At 34.0% G+C, this 20,113-nt stretch overlaps 1 protein-coding gene, 1 long non-coding RNA gene and 1 pseudogene across 2 annotated transcripts; 2 read left to right on the top strand and 1 right to left on the bottom strand.

The window, feature by feature from the left end:
- The window catches only part of LOC144553791 (uncharacterized), an 87,927-nt pseudogene that overhangs the window by 67,055 nt on the left and 759 nt on the right, over nucleotides 1-20,113 (top strand).
- On the top strand, nucleotides 630-7,169 carry LOC144554398 (disease resistance protein RPP8-like). Its single transcript, XM_078302720.1, has 4 exons — nucleotides 630-1,341; nucleotides 1,715-2,500; nucleotides 5,405-6,715; nucleotides 6,832-7,169. The coding sequence occupies exons 1-4, from the start codon at nucleotides 713-715 to the stop codon at nucleotides 6,851-6,853; spliced, it is 2,748 nt and encodes a 915-aa protein (XP_078158846.1). The 5' UTR covers nucleotides 630-712; the 3' UTR covers nucleotides 6,854-7,169.
- Nucleotides 14,951-15,638, bottom strand: LOC144554837 (uncharacterized). The gene is made up of 3 exons (XR_013511774.1): nucleotides 15,523-15,638; nucleotides 15,301-15,432; nucleotides 14,951-15,082 (listed from the first exon to the last, which is right to left on the bottom strand). It is a non-coding gene; the product is annotated as an uncharacterized LOC144554837 (long non-coding RNA).

Raw genomic sequence — 20,113 nt, 5'->3', positions numbered from 1 at the left:
TACCTTTTCGACATATATTTTTTTTAAAAGGAACCCTTAGGTTTCTCTACAAGTTTCCTTTGTTTATTCTCAAACCAAGTATCACACATTTTGCAGAGAAAACCTGCAACCTAAGCCAAACATTCATCTTGGTAGCCATTCTGAGGTTAATATTGAACTTGGCTTAAACACCGTGAGCCAAGCATGGAAGAAAAGAACCTGTGCTCTTCAAAAGAAAAAAAAAGGAAAGAAAGAGGCCTACCTCTTTATTCCTCTTTCAAAGATACACTAACATGCAACGCAGCCAATACGCTAGTTTCTTCTTTATCTTTTTATTTTTATACAAGTCCCAAGCTTGGAAGAAAAGAACCTGTGCTCTTCACATGCCAATATCTGTTATTCCAGTATCAACGAATCAATCAAAGAAAAAGAAAAACAATCATTTAAAACAAGCAAAGAATGATGCCTATCTCTTCATTCCTTTTAATTCCAAAGATACAAGTAACTACAATGCCCCGGAGCCAGTTCACTAGGTTATTCTTTATCTTTTCCTTTTGGTCTAATTTAAACTTCAACAAAGCTCTCTATATATAACCAACTCAGGCAACTCTACCAAGCAACCTCAAGCACATAGCTAATTCACTTTTAATCACCCACCCTCCCCCCCACAACACACACACGCAACCAAAAAAAAAAAAGAAAATAGAAAGACACTCTCGACAATCAGAAATACATGGCAGAGTCAGCTGTGGGCTATGTGTTGCAAAAGCTTGCTGATGCCTTGCTGAAGAAAGCTCAGGAACTGCAAGCTGTGCGTGGCCAGATCGAGCAGATGCAGAAGGAGCTTCGCTTGATCCAAGCTTATCTAAGAGATGCTGATTCAAAGAGTAACAAAAATGAATTGGTAAAAGAGTGGGTTAAGCAAGTCAGAGACATTGCCCACAGAATAGAAGATGTGATTGACACCTTCCTGGTTGAGAATGAAGAAAACCATCCAAAAAGTTCTCCCTGGTACCGTAAAATTTGTATGTGGTTAAAAAAACCCTACAAAATTAACAAGCTGAAGCTGAAGCTGAGTGGCGAGATCGAAGGAATCACAGAGAATCTCAAAAAGATTTCTCAGCTTCTAATCGACTTGGGAATTACGATTCTGGGTGCTGATAATGAACAAATTAGTCCGGTACCTTTTAGGCCAACAAAACCTACTGATGTTGATGATTCAGAAGTTGTGGGCCTTGAGGATGACAAGCGCAACATTATCGAGCAGCTGCGCGAAACAAAAATTTCAAGGCGGATGGTGCTCTCAATTGTGGGTACTGGTGGCCTCGGGAAGACAACCTTGGCCCAAAAAGTGTTCAAAAGGTGCACATTCTCTCTTCTAAAATCTTTTTTTTTTTTTGTTGTTGTGTGTAAAGTGCGTAATTTTTGTGTGGAAGAATCTAAAACAAGAAAATTGCTAAGTCCGAAACCAACTAGTTGTTTAGGAAGTCAACTGTCCAAATTTAATCCTTCGTTTAGGTTTTATTTTTCCTTTCTCGATCATGAAGTGATGAAATACTTCAAGTATTCATTCCTATTAGCAATCATTTACCTTGCTTGTAATCGTTATACCAAGAGCAACCTGCCACAAATTTTTTTAATTGTGAACAAAATCCAGCATTTTCATTCAATAGAAACTTATATCGATTGTCACACATGAATGTCCATTTCTAACCATTCATTTTTCTAACCACAGTGCGGAACTGGGACGGCATTTCAATTGTCGCACATGGGTGTCCATTTCTCAAAAGTTCAATGTAAATGAGATCTTCAGAAAAATTCTTTACTCAATCGAACCCACAATGGAAAATAAAAATCCACCCGTAACTGATGAGAATTTACCGGCCGAGCTTCAGAAATCCTTGACCTCCAAGAAGTACCTAATTATCCTTGATGATGTGTGGAGGGTTCATGATTGGGAGCAATTGAAAATAGGATTACCCGATCCGAACAATGCGAGCCGCATAATCATTACTAGCAGATCTGTTGATGTTGCTAAAGCAGCAGATCGCAATACAGATCCGTACGAACTCCGTTACCTAAATGATGATGAGAGTCTAGCTCTCCTCTTCAGAAAGGCTTTCCAACAACATATACAACCTGAGAATTACCCTTCTGATCTCTTGGAAGTTGCCAAAAGATTAACAAAGAAATGTGGGGGGCTACCCTTAGCATTAGTAGTGCTAGGCGGTATCCTGTCAAGGAGAGATGGCAACTATACTGCCTGGAATACAACTGAGGAGACCATGAATTGGCACGATGAAGATGGGAAGAAGTGCTCGCAGGTTCTAGCCATGAGTTATGAAGACTTGCCTTATCAACTCAAATCATGTTTTCTTTATTTTGCTTCTTTTCCAGAAGATCATAAGATTTCGGGAGAGCACGTTACAAGCATGTGGATGGCTGAAGGGTTCATATCGAAAGATAGTGCTAGAACAATAAAGGACCGAGCGGAGAAATGTCTTGAAGAGCTAGTACAAAGGTATATCCTTTTTCAGTTCAATTTTTTAAGCTACTTATCAGTAGATTTAATCCAACATTATTCTTTTCTAACGACTCCACTAAATTCAATCACTGTCTTGTACACACCTGATCAAGGATATATAATACCAAACAAATTTTATTTTAGTATTATTAAGAATATTTGCATGAAATTTGGTATCTTTTAATGCATAAAGGTCAAGGATTGTACCTCATACAAATACTTAATTTGTAAGATATTATTTCTGTTATATATGTTGGTGCTATATAAGCAATTAGTTGGAATCTCTTAATACATAGATATTTTTAACATTTAGCTAGATATTATACAATTATTAGTGTGCAGAATAGACGACCGTGTTGAAAGGAAAATAATTCGATACTACGTATATATAATATACAAATGCAGTTTCCGAATGTGTGTGGAAAACTCCAAATGGTAATAATTAGTGAATTCAAAGGCTAAAAATAATAAGCTTACGCAGGGACGTATATAGCTGAATTTTAATTTATTGGTATGATTAGCGGGTTGTGGACTGCCGTAAATAAATCAATTCAGATTATAGACTATTCATAGGTAGATAAAATTTTCTCTAGAGATTTTTTTGAAAAATATTTTGTTAAAAAATATTCTTATGAACCAACATATTTTATAAAAAAATATTTTTAATGGGAGTTTTTGAAAAATTACAATAATATTCATAATTTAACTGGAAACTACAATTAAATTGAAATTCAATGAATAACGAGGAAGAGATCTGAATACATACTAACATAAATTAATGGCTTAGAAAATTAAGTAATAAAATGACAATGACAACACCCACCCGGAGGTGAAGAAAACGGGAGGTCAAGGATCGATATAGTTTGTATTTTATTCTCATATTTGATTGATCTTGCTTTCTTCCGTTAAACTATAATTTGAAGGGTAGAAAAATAAAAAAACTTTAGAAGATTACAGTAACTCAAAAGAATAAAGTCTTTGTCTATTAAATTTTCAATCAAATAAAAACTTTTTATGAAATTTTCTCTCATCTTACCACTTTTCCTCTGCCCCTTCATCCAATTAAACAAGACATAATAGTAGATCTAGAAATCTATAACCGACAAAATTTTATTTTAAAAGAGTGAAGCAAGCTGATAGAGAGGTTGACTACTTTACTTGTATTAGCATATGAGGACATATGTTTATATGTTATTTTTGCATTTTTAATGTCTAAATAATCAATTTGAAGCACTCAACATGTTCTCCATATTAGAATGTGCTTGGAGGCCAAAATTTACATTTTTTTGAATTATTTTACTATTTTTTAAGAATTTTTTAAAATAGTGTTTTTGAATGCTTTTTATTATTTTTTATTATAATTTTTACCATGTTAAAATCCGGTTTTGAAATTTCTAAACAAATAGTGAAATTTTTTCAAAAAAATGTAAAATTTGATCTCCAAACACAATCTGATATGGAGAAATTTTGAAGCAAAGAGAAATATGTTTGGATAATAAAGCTGATTAAAAATTCCGGTCCATTAATCTTGGTCCAAACTTTGGATATGGATCATTGATCCCAATTCTTCTAGTACATCCAAATTCTAAGGTATTCCATATATTTTTCTATATTATTTAATAATAATTTCTAAAAATAAAAATTCTATTCACTCTTCTCATTTGTAACTCAAACCAATGATCTAAAAATTAAAATCTTTGGATCGGTGAAATTTTTATCAATCTAAAATTTTGATCGGTAAATTTCATCCTTCTATATATGCATGAAAAAGCTGAGAAACTCTTGATCTTTCTCTCTTATTTCATAATATTTTCTATAAATAAAAAAAAATCCTTTCTAACGGATGGGTTGGCTTATATATATATTGTCTTTTTGCTTGTCTAGGTGTTGTAATTAATTATTGGGTTTTCTCAAAGGTTCTTTTGACCGCTTACTTAGTAAACTGGTAATGACTACTTTTTTTTTTTTTTTACTATTTTATTGCCAAATCCAAGCTTTCAAGAACGCTTTACTTAAACATCTTTACTGACAAAAGTCTCAAACTTTACTAAAGTTATTGGAAGGTATACCTGTTCACACTTGATAAACAAATCAGAAAAAGATATTAAATTAAAAAAATTTCTGCAAGTAGGCCAAGTATTTTAGAAACGATTTTGATTTTTTTTTCTCAAAATTACGCTGGCTATTTTTTTTTTTTTTATCGTCTGGTTCAAATAAATGGCAAGTTGCTTCTAAAAAAAGTTAAATAAATAAATAACCAATATTTTTGTTCGGTAAACAGTAACTTGAAGGTAAGAATTGCGTCACAATTTTTTTGAAGATGAGATGCATCGCATGTGTGATTGTGATGCCATGTCTCCTTACTATTGCTTCCTTCTTTTTTTGATTAAAGAAGGTCAAAACAGTTACTTTTAGAAATTTCTCTCACATCAACGTAGTCCGTATCATCTGACATACCTCAAACTTTTTTTTTTTTTTTGAAGGGGATGCCCGTAGGCTTTAATACCTCAAACTTTCAGTTAATATAAAACCCGATCAAATATTTTTCAATGCCTGTTTATAATGTAACATATATAATATATCTAACTCAAACCAAATTTATATGTAACTTATATATTAGCTGAGTATGAATTTTTATAATAATTATTTCAGCATTTGCAGTTTCCTAAATATATTTTATATTTCTATCACCGCATATCGGTAATCCTAGTGGGACCTCCGTAAGGAATACCTAATTTTATATATATATCTGAGCATTCATCAATTATAAAAACTTTCTTTGGACGAAAAATATAGTCATGATTTTTCATTTTAATTTGACTTAAAGAAATACCAACTTATTTATAAACAAATATTTTCCAACTTCTTTGATGTCAATTCGTATGAAAAAAATTGTTGTAGGTGCTTGATCCAAGTTACTAAAAAATCATGGAACGGCTATTGTAAATACTGTAGTATGCACGATCTTCTACGAGATTTGGCTATCGCCAAAGCCAAAGAGGAGAACTTCTTCACCGTATTTTCAAAGGAAGGCGAAGATGTTAACCAGCTACTTGCTATAAAGCCACGTCGTGCAGCACTGCAATTTTGCACTCTCACGCAGGATGGTGTTTATTCAGAAAACACTCGTTCTTTACTCAGTTTTGATTTTGGACGATATTCATCAAAGGATTGTGGCTTCAACAAATTAAATTATTGTGGTTTTAGTCTACTTAGAGTGTTAACCTTGCAGAGTGTAGATATGAGAAAATTCACCCAGAGTCAGTGGCCGAAGGGCTTGGTACATTTGAGGTATTTGGGTTTAAGAGACTGTCAGATTCCAAAGGATTTATTTAAGAAGTTTTCCTTCTATAATCTAGAAACCATTGATTTAAAGGGGTCATATCCTGAGGAAGGCACTATTGTTTTGGATGTCCTAATTCCAACCTTAAAACATGTATATGGTAACTGGGGTTTCGATTTCCATTTAAAATGGGATCAACATACAAATCTACAAACACTCAAGTATGTGCGTATAGAGACAAAAATAGTGGAATTAGCATGTTGTATCAACTTACGTACATTAGTGATTTGCTTTCAAGGGAGTATAGATAATGAAAGGGCTCTACAAATGTGGCAAAACATCGAGGCTGTGCTGAGAAAGACCGAACGGTTGGTCTACTTCGGTATTCTAGCGGGAAGTGGGTTGGGAAGTGGGTTGCTACCATTTGGTGGTACAATAGACTTACCTTGTCATGGGAAGATACAAAATCTATATCTCCAAGGAGAGTGGATGAGAGATATATGTGTTCCAAGTGTTGAGATGTTCCCACCGAACCTAACCAAATTGACGCTCCAATGGTCTAAGCTTAAGGAAGATCCAATGCCCATATTGGAGAAGCTGCTGAGCCTCAGGATACTTCATTTAGGCGAATACTCATATGTGGGAACTAAGTTGATTTGTTCAACCGGAGGGTTTCGTAACCTCGAAAAACTGAGGATCAATTTGCTGTTATATCTATGTCATTGGGACATAAAAGAGGGAGCTATGCCTGTCCTTCGTCACCTCAGAATTAATGAATGTAAGAGGCTTAACACACTTCCCGAACTACAAAAGGTGCCGACTCTTCAAGAGTTAGTAGTAATTAAACCCTCACGTGAGCTACGCGAATCTATGCAAGGAGATAAAGATCTACACAAAATTCACCATATCCCATTTGTGCGTATAGAAAAGTGAGACCTCATGCTGATCTTTGGTTGTAATTAACATTTCTTTACTTGATTGCTGCTCATATATACTTTTCTATTATTTTCATTGTAATTAATTGTTCTACTCGTAATTATTGCAGGGTTCAGTACGCAGAACAATAAAAGGAGACTACACGAGAGAATGCAAGTAAAGACGAACGGTTAGATTTTGAGTCTCAATGATTGGAAGTTGCCCTTTTCAGTTTGTTGTTCCGAGGTTGTTCAAATTTTCCTATTTTCTTGTTTGTTATGTTTTATTTTCTATAGTCCGTACTTTTCATTTTTATTTAATTTTAATTGTACTCTTTTTATTTTCCATGGATTGATGTTATTTTTTTTTATGTAACATGATGAATGATTTCTTTTATCATTGTTCTGAGTATATTTCTGGTTGTAATATTAAATACTCTATTTTAAAAAAATAAATAAAAAGTTCATAGTTTTAGACAAAACATAATGATTACTGTTAGTTTAGACTCCAAGTATATAATTATCCGAAAGAGGATAGAAGAAAAGCATAATAAATTATAAAAAAAAAAAATAGATGAAGAAAAGATGCTGGACAAAATGAAAATTGACATGAATCACTCATACACATGTAGGGGTGTCAATGATACCCTTTTAACCGTTTACCAAAAATAATAAATGGTCTTTTAAATTTGGTGTTTGTGTTTTTCTAAAAAAGTGTTCTGACAAAAATGAGATTAAAGTTTAATGAGTCGATCCAAATCACTCAACATGATCTTCATATGAAATGAACATCGAACCAAAATTTACATTTTAAAAAAATTTACTCTTTTTCTAGGTAGGTATGTAGATTATCACCTGATTTAAAGATTTTGACCCATTCAAAAGTAGTGATTTTATTTATCTAAAAAATGATAGTTTATTCCGTCCAGCTACAGTGTCTTCTTGATCCTAGTTAGCGATTTAACTTAAAAAAATAAAAATATCTTGGACGGGATAAATTTTTCTGTTTAGTGAAATTAGCAGAGCATGACTAATCTGGACGGGATGATTTATCTCATCCAAACATTGTAGCTAGATGGGATAAATTACCATCCCGTTTTTCCTAGATTTTGATTTTCCAGCAAAACATACTCTTTCCCGATATTTTTTTATTTTATTTTTTATTAATAGAATACCTGCAATTTTAACACAAAAAGACTATAAAGCAAAGAAAATAGAAATAAAAATGCGCATCCAGGGAATCGAACCCTGGTCAGTATCGTGGGAGACAATTAAACAAAGCATTTTCTATAGAAATAATATTTGCGAATTTTAGGAATATTTTATGTTTTATTATCTGTTTCAGCGTATGTCTAACATGAGAACCTTTATATTATTTACAAATTATTTTTTCCATCTGAATATTATAACGAATAATAAAATATTATCTATAAAAAAGAAGAAGTAAAATGAGTAGAACTAGGGTGTTCTTAATTTCACCAAGTTCCTTGGTGAACTCAAGTCAAAAACTCATTAAATTGGTTTGAAATGACAAATCTGAACCATTGAAACCTGTCTACTTTATGAGTGATGCGTCTACATAGATTAAATAACAATAACTCAGTCTTTAGTCCTAATAAGGTTGACTTTTAAATTTTAATTATAACAATTAATTACTATTTAATTCTCAATTTTAGGGATGAAAATGATCATAATATCCTTGATTAATTTATACATCACAATTTTAAATATCATTTTAAACTAGTAATAATAATTTTTACATCATAACGTTAGGGGTGAAAATGGAGTGGATTCGGAGCGGATAATGTTGATACAAAATCTGTATCCATTTTTCAATGAGCGGATACGAATAGTAAACATATGTCAAAATTTAAAATCAAATTCGCCTTAAACGAATACGGATACGGATACGGAGCGGATAATCTACGAATACGGATTTGAATACAAATACGAAACAAATAATTGTCGGATAATTGACTTATATGAATAATTCAATCAAATATTATATATATTCAAAACCGACTTTTGTTTTGTAATGCAAAAAAAGAAAAAGAAAATATAAACTTTCATGGCCCAGACCAAATTTATTAAATTACAAAATCATAGGACAAAACCTTACAACTAGATTGGAGATAATCCATTCATTTTCTCCATTGTGTGCAATAGAAATTGCTCCTGTTCCAAGATAAAATTAGTCCCACAATTTAAATTAAAGTATATATTGAGGCCTTAATAGGCCAAGGACCCCTGCTCTGTCCTTCATCTGACATCCCACGTGAACACAGAAACAGGATATCTACGAGCAAAAAGCAAAATGCCTCAAAAGAAAACGGGTTCACGGATATTACCGCTTCAGCTGCAGCAGCGCTGGTAAGTAGCTTTCGGATCCGAATAGAACCGGATATCCACTCCGTTTATCACTCAGTATCTGAATTTGGATGTTTTCTTCACATTATAAATATATCCGGATCCGTTTATCCGAATTCAAATTTCATCCGAATACGGATCGGATTCATAGCGGATAATTCGGATCCCGTTTTCAGCCCTATATAACGTTCGTTATCTTTCATGTACAAAGAAAAAATCATACAAATATATTTTTCCTACAAATATATATATATATATATATATATATATATACACACACACACACACGAAAGCAAAAATTAAAACTAAATAAGTTTAAATGAAACATCTCATGTATTATGAATATTTAATAAAGCACCTACAATTAAAAAAAGAATACTATTTTTCCCAATTAATAAACCATTAAACATATATATGTTTGTATACCGTAAACATTTAATAATATTTTAGTCATTTCATACTTAAAATAAATTATTTGTCACAAAATAAAAATATTATCACTGCCATGTATAATTCGAGAGTAACTAGCTAGAGTGAATTATCAACTCTTGACATTAGATAATAATTTTTTTTCACATTGGTGATACATGAAAGCCGCATGAAAGATCCATTTCAATTGTTTTTCATTGCCCCAAAAACACCTACCTCGAGTGATTCTCTGAATTAATTCAGAATTTGAGGTTTTTTTAGTAAAGGATAAATATCAATTGATCCAACTATTTAATATTCACAAGAAATTTCTGTTTGGATTTCAAATATGCAACTTTTCATACAGAGAACATTATTTTCGTGAGTAGATCAAAGGTTGATCCTCAATTAAATTTTGATGTTAGATCTCAACCGTTTGATTAGAATCTGAACTCAATTGGTATGATCGTTCGGGGTGTTTTTTTTAATATTCGTGTCAAAACAAAACTCACAATTTTGATGTACCTTAGATACTCACCCCCCCCCCCCCCCCCCCCCCCCTACCCAGACACACACACACACAAAAAGAAAAGGCAATCCCAGACTTTTAGAAGATGATTAAATAAAATTAAACGAATTCTTCACCTACCGTAAAATAACCTATCTCTTGTGAATAAAATATATACACACAAAGCGCATGCACGTTTTATTATTAAAAACCGTAATATAACTAAAGAAGGTTGAGCATATCTTATAAGCTAACTTCTCTTTTAGTTGGCATTGTTCCTTTGGAATAAGCTCTAGCTAGTGTTATAAGCTAAGAACCAATTCTTGTTAATTTATCAAAAAAAAAATGATGATAGTGTTTCATGGAATATTAGTATGACATATATGTCCTCGTGCTTTTTTTAAGGAGAGGGGTGGGAGTAAGGGTGTTTATTGGATATGATTTATTTGATTTTCAATTCAACTATCAAACTTTGAATTAAATAGTTCGGTTTTGCGGTTTAAATGGTTTGGTTCAATTAAAATTTTGAATTACTTTGATTTTTTATATTTTATTTGGTTTAACTAATAAACAAACCGGAATTTATTTTATATTAATTTGAGTTACTTCTTTTTTATATATTGGAATCAGTTTAATCTCTCTAATTTTAGCTCGACTGATATATATCTTGATATTTATTTTTATGATTATTAAATGTACTTGTATTTATTGAGTTTTAACCTCTCTTATTTCGGTTCAATCAAACATACCAATTTATTTCAGTTCTTTTATTCGGTTAACAAGATTAATTCAGCTAGTTCAGATAGATTTTATAAAACCGAATGAAATTTTTGTTTTTGTCATTTTAATTCGGGTTTTAACTGAACCGGTCATTTGAACACCTCTAATTGGAGAGTCAATTCAAACAATACTCTTATATTAATTTACAAAAAAAAATTCTTCAGTTAGAATTTTGAATATGTAATCTCTCACATGAAAAACATAAGAAAATGTTTTTAAAATGTAGGCGAGTTTGGCAAGCTTGTCCAATTGAGCAAACATAATTTACCTTCACTAAACTTGAAGCATATATATACCAAACATATAAAAAATTTGTTCCAATCCTACACAACATGCATCATTGTCATGCATTTAATCATTCCATCTCCCTATTTGAACTAGAAAATCTACATATATAGAGGGACTGAGAACTTAATATGCATAATTATTAATTTGTAGTTCATAGGATTTGAACCCAAGACGTATAAAATAGAGCCTAAACCACTAAACAACAAACACACATTTAATACTTTTATGAGGGGCTGAAGTATATACAAAGTAAAAAAAAAAGAAATTCAATTAAATTTCAACTTGCGTAATTAAAACTTTCAAAATCATGAGGTGGCTTAGCACCCTTGGGCTATGTACCCCCAAATTGAGCAATCCGTGCCACCACCACCAAGTACTCTCTTACACCTGCCATATTATCTTTAGAGAGAGAGAGAGAGAGAGAGAGGAACAATGGCAGGTGTTTGGCAGTTCAATAAGAATGGCGTTATTCAGCTGAACGAATACAAGCAGACGCATAAATCTGAGGCCTTGATTTATATGCGAACAGACAAAATATAAAGACTTTACCACGCAGTTGTCATTTCCTAATTTTAGTTTGCTTTATTAGTTAAATAAAAATATTAGGTCTCATTTCTGGGCCCAAAATTGAACCCATCATTCTCTTCGCTCTTTCATGGGTTTTCCAGACAAATACAGAGCAAGCCTAAATTTTTTTTTTTCTTTTTCCTTATCCAGCAATGGCATTGAATTACATAATTATTCTCCTCTCTTATTACCACTTGCTGTAATCTTGTAAATTGATATCTGACATATACGGAAAAGTGAAAACCATCATTTAGAATTCCATATATTTCTAACAACTATGGGCCTTTTAATAATTTATTGATCTCTAGGGGTAAATTGGTGCTCATTCATAATTTATTCATAAATGTGCCATGACTGGTACAATTGAGATGACTGGTGCAGTATTGATGTGCCATGATAGGCCATCTGATCATGTTGAAAATTCTGCGGGGCATCTATCTATTGGATTAATCTGGTAATTTAATTGAAAGAACAAGGACATTTTTGTCATTTGCACTTGTGCAAAAGAGAGGTCATTTTCTTTGAAAAAACATTTTAAATGGGACTTGGGGCTATTAGGTTTTAGATTTTACATTGTTGAGCTTCCGTTAACTTGTTGGGAATCAAAGGCCGATCCAAATTACAAATAATTGTAGAGCGACCAGGTAACGATATTAGCAGGGCTGATTTGGCTTCATACAACACAGGAGCAATACAGTCCTAATGCAATATCTTCATGCAGCACAGGAGCACAGGTGTGCTGAATGAACTCAATATCTTTACCCGTCTCTGCAGAGAAGGTTTATATCTGGTAGGTTTTAGAATGATTCAGGGTTGGGAATAATGGTGACCCAACGGCCACCTGTAAACATAACAGAAAATGCAAAATAGCGGAAATTAAAATACCAAAATCTAGAAGCAAGAGGATGCTGTTTGAAGAAAGGAAGGTCGACATCTTGATACCCCAAAACTCATAATTCTCGCCTTTGAAGAAAGGAATTGCTGGTTGCGTCACATTCACCAAGATGCTGCTGTTTTCTGCCATTGAAAAAGCCCCAATTCTTCAAGGTTGCACAACAATCAACTCTACCATCAATTGCAACTTGACTTTGCCTTCAATTGCTTGCCCACCGAACCATCGGCTCTGATATCATTTTGTTGGGATAAACTCAGCAATACTGCACTGATTTGTGCCAGTATGCAAAGGATTGAAGAGAGAAGAATATTTTTCTGAATAGAAACAACGCTTTATTTCCTTTCTCTCTTACTCAATTACATAGAGTTCTGCAGTATTTAAAGCAATACAATGTTCCTAAAATAAACACCCACAACTTCCCTAAATTAAGCACCCACTACACAACATGCTAAAAATAACTAACCACTACGCTAACTAGTCCGACAATAACTATGCTTAAAATAACCAATGCCCAAAATAACCAATGCAGTTTTTATGCGGTTAAAAACTTATTTGTACATGCTTTAATCAATTTGAATTAATTTTCAACACTCCCCCTTAATTCAAAATTGATTATATCAAGTTTGATTCTGAATTCTTCAAGCTTTTCTCTTGGCAATGCCTTCAATAAAATGTCAACCTTCTGTTCTTCAGAACTTGCACGCTTGATCTCCATTTTGCTGCTACCAATTCTTCTTGTAATGCTTGATGCCATGTTTCATTTCCTACTGCTTCTTCAAAGATTGTGGATCTTTGCCTTCCACCTTCTGTATATGCCATGAAAAGCATGGATTGCTCTTGCCTTTCTTCTTCACAGCTTGCTTTCTGTTCTTCCCTCTGTTTTCTGAAACAATCGGCTTGCACACAACCATATCTCTTCTGCTGGAAGCACTAGATACATCTTTTTGTCATGCTGAAACTCAAACCCGCCAAATCTACAATGGCCACGTCCACTTCTGCCTTGAGAGGACTCCCCCTTTCCGTAGAACGCCTTTTCATCGCCTTTCTCCTTTGATATGAACTTTGCTTCATGGGTCTGCAGTGATCCCATTGGTTCATCGAAGGTGTAGGTTGCTAGATCTTTGGACTCTTCAATTGCTGCAACTACATGATCAAACTTGGGTGTTAGGCTCCTTAACACCGTCGCCACCACCGTCTTCTCTTCCATGGTGTCTCCAAATGCTCGAATTTGGTTGACCACCCCTTGTACTCTTGAAAGAAAAATTTGCACAGATTCTTCCTTGTTCATCTGCAATGTTTCAAAGTCCCTGCGTAGGCCTTGAAGTTTGATTGCCATGACTCGAGTACTCCCTTGAAATGCTGTTTTCAGGGTTGTCCACGCCTCCTTTGCATTGGTGGCTACTGCAATTTTCGAGAAGATGGTGTCATGCACTGCTTGTTGGATGAAGAATAGTGCCCTTGCATCTCTTTTCTGATTTTCTTGCGGATTAGGATCTGGATTAGGAACTCCATTTGCTATCAAGTCCCATAGACCATGTGACTTGAACAAGGTCGACATCTTGATACCCCAAAACTCATAATTCTCGCCTTTGAAGAAAGGAATTGCTGGTTGCGTCACATTCACCAAGATGCTGCTGTTTTCTGCCATTGAAAAAGCCCCAATTCTTCAAGGTTGCACAACAATCAACTCTACCATCAATTGCAACTTGACTTTGCCTTCAATTGCTTGCCCACCGAACCATCGGCTCTGATATCATTTTGTTGGGATAAACTCAGCAATACTGCACTGCTTTGTGCCAGTATGCAAAGGATTGAAGAGAGAAGAATATTTTTCTGAATAGAAACAACGCTTTATTTCCTTTCTCTCTTACTCAATTACATAGAGTTCTACAGTATTTAAAGCAATACAATGTTCCTAAAATAAACACCCACAACTTCCCTAAATTAAGCACCCACTACACAACATGCTAAAAATAACTAACCACTACGCTAACTAGTCCGACAATAACTATGCTTAAAATAACCAATGCCCAAAATAACCAATGCAGTTTTTATGCGGTTAAAAACTTATTTGTACATGCTTTAATCAATTTGAATTAATTTTCAACAGAGAAGCCCTCTTGCAATCCCTGTTACTATTTCCAATCTTGTTCACCAACTCAATCAGGCACGCTTCTCTCTATCTGTTGCAAGTTCCGATGAATTATAAACAACTTCAATTTGACTGGGTAAGATTTGTAGGTTACCGTTGAAATGATCAATAGTTGCATTGGGTATTATAAATTGATAAATGATAAAATATCGGAAACAATTAATCAATAATGTTATGAAATCACTTAATATTTGTACGTTGCATACTGAATATGAAGAAATCTAAACTTTTGTTGGTTATGAACTCGTAGATTAATATTCGCTCGTTGTTGTCAGTGCAACATCCATGGAGTTTAACAAGATTCCTATGTTGTAGCCTGGAAATCAGCATAACTTCATTCATTAACTCGTTCAATCCTTGTGATGAATTCATGGAAAGCCGTTTCACTGCAATTTCTTGGCCACAAGGGAGCTTGCCCTAATATATAGTAAGTTATCATTTTGATTAATAACTAGTTAACTTCTTCAGTATGCTTTAACAGAAATAAACTTTACATCTATCTTTGATTTCAGATGTCTTTCTTGCATCGACATCCAAAATATTTTAATATGAGAGACTTAACAAAAAAAAAAACAACAGATCGTCAGAAGTCTTCTTTAAGCAGAACATGAGCAAGATTTAGATAAAATGAATACCTTGTAGACAATTCCAAAACCGCCTTGTCCTACTTCATTTGTTATTGAAAAATTGTTAGTGGCTTGCAAAATTGTCTCCCTGTCAAAAAGAGGGAGGTCTGTACCTTCGAACGAGTCATTTTGTGCCAGGGACTTTTTTTTAGTTTTATCTGTACAAAATATAATTTATATACAAATTATGAAGGTTAGAGATCACAAAGCACCAGTAAATTTGATTTGCACAATCTGTTTACCTTTTTTTGTAGATCTCATCTTCTTCCTCCTGAGTAGATATCCATATAAGCATATTAAAAGCAATGATATTACAATGGTTGTTATTGTTCCGATTATTATTGCCAGCTTTTGTTACTTGCTCCTGCATTTATAGAGGCACTTATGAAATCCCGATTTCTTTTTTCCTTCAATAGAAGAGCAACAATTCATTAAAAGAAAATAGTAGCAATTCTATCTGCTTCAGAACTCTATATTGACATCCAGACATTTTCTATTAAGATTTGTTGCTTTCACATCTGGACAATTCCTCAAATACTTTTCTTCCATAATTAGTTACTTGATAATTAAAAATTAAAATACAAAGAAAAATATTTGTACCCAATTCTGACTTTGAAACCTTCACATGTAGGATGTCTAGCCCACCAATGACATCTCCTCCTTTTTCCCTTATATCTGAAGGGGAATAAGCCAAGCATGAACAATTCAGCAAGCATCTCCTCCTGCACTCCTCAACACTTATATATATTAGCATCTGCAGTAGTATTATGGGAATATGGTAACTCCACCCCTTTCAGCGCATAAAACCCATCACTGGTACCAGTACATCCTACTGGGGTTCTTCGTTTGCACTCTCCTGAATAATCTCTCATGTTCCACTCGGTTTGTGTCGCTACCTCAAATCCTCTGAGACAAGTACAAGTGGTGATACTATCACGCTGACATATACTAAAAGCACCACATTTCCCAAAGTAATCACACTCATCTTTTGGTCTTGACCAGGACTCATTCGATCTCTTTTGATCTGGTAACCAAACCAACCGCTGTATTATACCAGTAACATTCAGGAATAACTGTGACAAAATTGGGGTTGATTTAGCCTCAAATCCATATGACACCTCATCTTTATCCCGCATAAACAAGAACGTAAACATATCACGAGAACTTAACATCAGGGTTATCCCACTAAAATATATCCCGTTCCACATTCCAGTTCTGAACCTAATTTGATCATGGTCCCATAAGACCAACTCTGCACCTTGAGTGTCCATCTTGCTCGCGTAGTTTGTTGGAATTAATTTCAATTAATTACAACATATGTGGGGTGGGCTTATATGTAATATAAATATATATTGAATAATAGACTGTCAAAATTAGACCCGTTATGAAGTGATCAAATTAAGTATTATTTATCGAATTCAATATGTGTCATGAGAAGTGGGGCCTTTAATGTGTAGAATGCATATTAATAACTTTATGATTTAGTGATGGTCTAAATTATATAAAGTTTGGTAATAATACAATTATGCTATTGGTCCCTAGGGAACACAATCAAATATGACAATATTCCGTAAATAATGAAATATCCAATAAAACAAGTTCTGAATTTAGACCCGCTAAGGATCCAATAAAAAATAGGCTACAGATCTAATAAGAAAAATAAGATTGATTAATTAATTAATTAATTAAACAAAGGGCACCTCTTTTATATGATAATCAGAGAGGATCCAGATCATTCATGATTAATTGAAATTGAATAGGTGCCTATTCTTTTTCTTAATGATATATGGGTTTGTAAGCACCTATTGATGATTATTCAGAACACATACGGCTCTATCTGTTATTCTCTCCACTCTCTCTCTACAGTAAAATAGAGAGAACAGAGATTGATATAGAATGGTTATGAAGGAGAGTTTAAGTTAAGAACTTGAAACGGGTATCGGGTATCTCTTCTTGTGCGCAAGAGAACGTTACTGCTGCCGCCTCTCTCGCTCTCTCCATCGGACTTGAGAGGGATTACTTGAAAATCTAAGGGCTTCCGGTGATCAACGGTGATTGTGCATCCCTGGAAGATCATGGTTATGGATCAAGGTAACTTTAAATTTCATATTAGAGTTCACTAGAGGATCATGGCAATTTAGGGTTTATATATGCAATAAAGTTTTGTATAGAATTAAATCCAACATAGTTCCCTTTTGATGGATTGCTGCTGCTTTTCCATGAAGAAAGAACTGTTTCAAATCCAGTTGTCAAGTACTTGCCAAGTTTCATCCCAGCAATCAATGAGTTTGTTGGATGATCAAAGCTTTGCCATATGATAGTATTACTTATCAGATCTTTCAGTACAAGATTGCCTGAATCATTCAGTTGCACTATTGGACTGATATCATTTGTAATACTTGTCAAGTTAGTACTAGATGACCATACCACTCTTTCCAATGAATCATATAGCACTAGAGACCCATTGCTATGTATGGGAAATACTTATGATCAGTAGTTGGTCTTATTCTAACTAGTGCAACAGTATGTAATATGACATGTTCCCATGCGAAAAACGGTAAACTAGACCTCATGAGTAATGGTCTAGTAATTAATTGTAATCTTTTAATCAACGATTCTTCCAGGCTGTTTTCTGTATGAACATGGGCCACTAGATGTTCTACCATAATTCTAATAGACATGCAATAATTATTAAAGGTTTGAGAAGTAAAAGCACATGCATTATGAAGCCGAATTCTTCTAATTTGATAATCCAGAAATTAGCTCTCAATTGGATAATTTGTGTTAATAGTATGGCAAATAGAACATTTATTGTTTCTAACAAACTCACATTTGACCAGCGTGTTGATGCATCAATTAATACCATAAAATATCTAAACGGTCCATATGGAAGTGTAATAGGTCCACATATATCTCCTTGAATTCTTTCTAAAAATGATGAAGCTTCAGATCCAACTTTTTTTGGAGATGGCCTAGTAAGTAATTTTTCAAGAGAGCATGCTTGGCATGTAATATCTTTTGATAATAGAATCTTCAGGTCATTTAGGGAATGACCATTTGCACTTTCAATTATTCTCCTCATCATTATATTTCTTGGATGACCCAATATATCCTGCCACAATAAAAATAATTTGGGATCAACTAACTTTTGGTTAATAACATCTAATTTCGGGTTAGCAACCATATTTGATTCTATTCTACTTATATAAGTACTATATTGTCACATTCTCGTAAAATTTTTGGTATAAAATAAAAATATTTCTAAATTTGATATATATATAATTAAACATGTATATGTATATATTGGTTTTGAGTTTGGAAAGGTTTATATGCATTAAAAATATATGTAAGGTTGTATGTGTATAAATTAAGCCCTTATGTAATAATGGAAACTTAAAAGGACTAAATGGTAAAAGAACCCAATTCATGTCATATCTATCTCCCTTGTACCGTTTGGTACACCTTCTATACCGTAAATGAGAGAGGGAAAGTGGTGAGCTGTGCAAGAGAAAGGAAGGGAGAAAGGAAGAAAGTGAAACCCGCGCGATCGATCGAACCGTTCGTAGTCTCGAGATCAGAACGAGGTTCTCCACTTATTCGAACCATCAATTTGGTATATATTTATCTATCATATTCTCTATTCGAAAACCTAATTTTCGATTCGATTCGTGTTTTCTTTCTTTTCTTTTGGTTGAAGTTCTAATTCGAGTTTCGATTGCTATTATAAGCCTTCGATTCGATTTGTCTGAATAATTGAAGTTATTTCATGGAATAGGGTTTTTGGAAATTGAACTAGGGTTTAGGGTTTTGAAAAATCTGATTAATGGTTTTAGAATTCTGAAGGTGATGGATTTGGTTTAGTTATCTCGATCGAAACCGGAATTGTTGGTTAACTCAAAATACCGAGCTTGAATCGACCAAAGTATCACTAACTTGACCAAATTGTGTGTTATGTAAATTTATATGAAACCATGTGTTTAGATATGGTATTAGATGTCCAAGATGGTATGGTATATGATTAAGTAATGCGGGGTAGTAACTGAATTAAAACGAGAAAGCCGAACGAACCAAAACCAGACTGAATACAAAAAAAAAACCTGATGGTGTTGCGGGCCGCAACCCATCCCTTACGGGCCGTAACAAGTTGAAAACAGAGCTGTAGAACAGAGTTGTGAAATCACTGGAAGTGTGTTGCGGGCCGTAGCCCTTTTATTGCGGGCCGTAAGAGCTGAAACAGAGGCGAATTCATACTGCCTTATTTGTTGCGGGCCGCAACAGAATCCCTTACGGGCCGTAACCAGGTAGCTTAAAATGGTAAAGTGAGTCTAAATTATGCCGAATCGAACGAGCATCGAACCGTAATCGTACTAATTTCATTTATATAGCTACTGTAACTAATTAAACCTTAATTGTGGTATATTTTAAATAGAGTCGGTAAGGCAACCGGGTACGGAATATCACGAGACGTAAGGTCGGTTTACGTGCAGCATAAACAGGTGCGGGATTTCTGGACTTGTTTGATAGTTTATATTCAGAATTAAACTGTGTTTCGGTTAACATGTTGATTATTGATTGAATTGCATTATCGGATTGTGTTGCATATGCATTGCATTGCCCAAATAAAGTGGAACTGGAATTGTTTTAACTGATGGACTTGCATGCTGGTATGGTTATAAATTGTGTTGATCGGAATGATCTGATTTTGGAATTAAAGTCACCGTGCTTTATATCACCATCAGTTGGTGGATATGGTATTATTGTCATCCGCCGTGATGATGTCACCCAGGGGGTGAAACCGGATTTGTCAGAGTCTCTGCAGGGA

This window comes from Carex rostrata, chromosome 5 (genome assembly GCF_964058835.1).
Source record: "Carex rostrata chromosome 5, lpCarRost1.2, whole genome shotgun sequence".
NCBI classification, from domain to species: domain Eukaryota; kingdom Viridiplantae; phylum Streptophyta; class Magnoliopsida; order Poales; family Cyperaceae; genus Carex; species Carex rostrata.
This window is presented reverse-complemented; position numbering and strand designations above follow the sequence as displayed.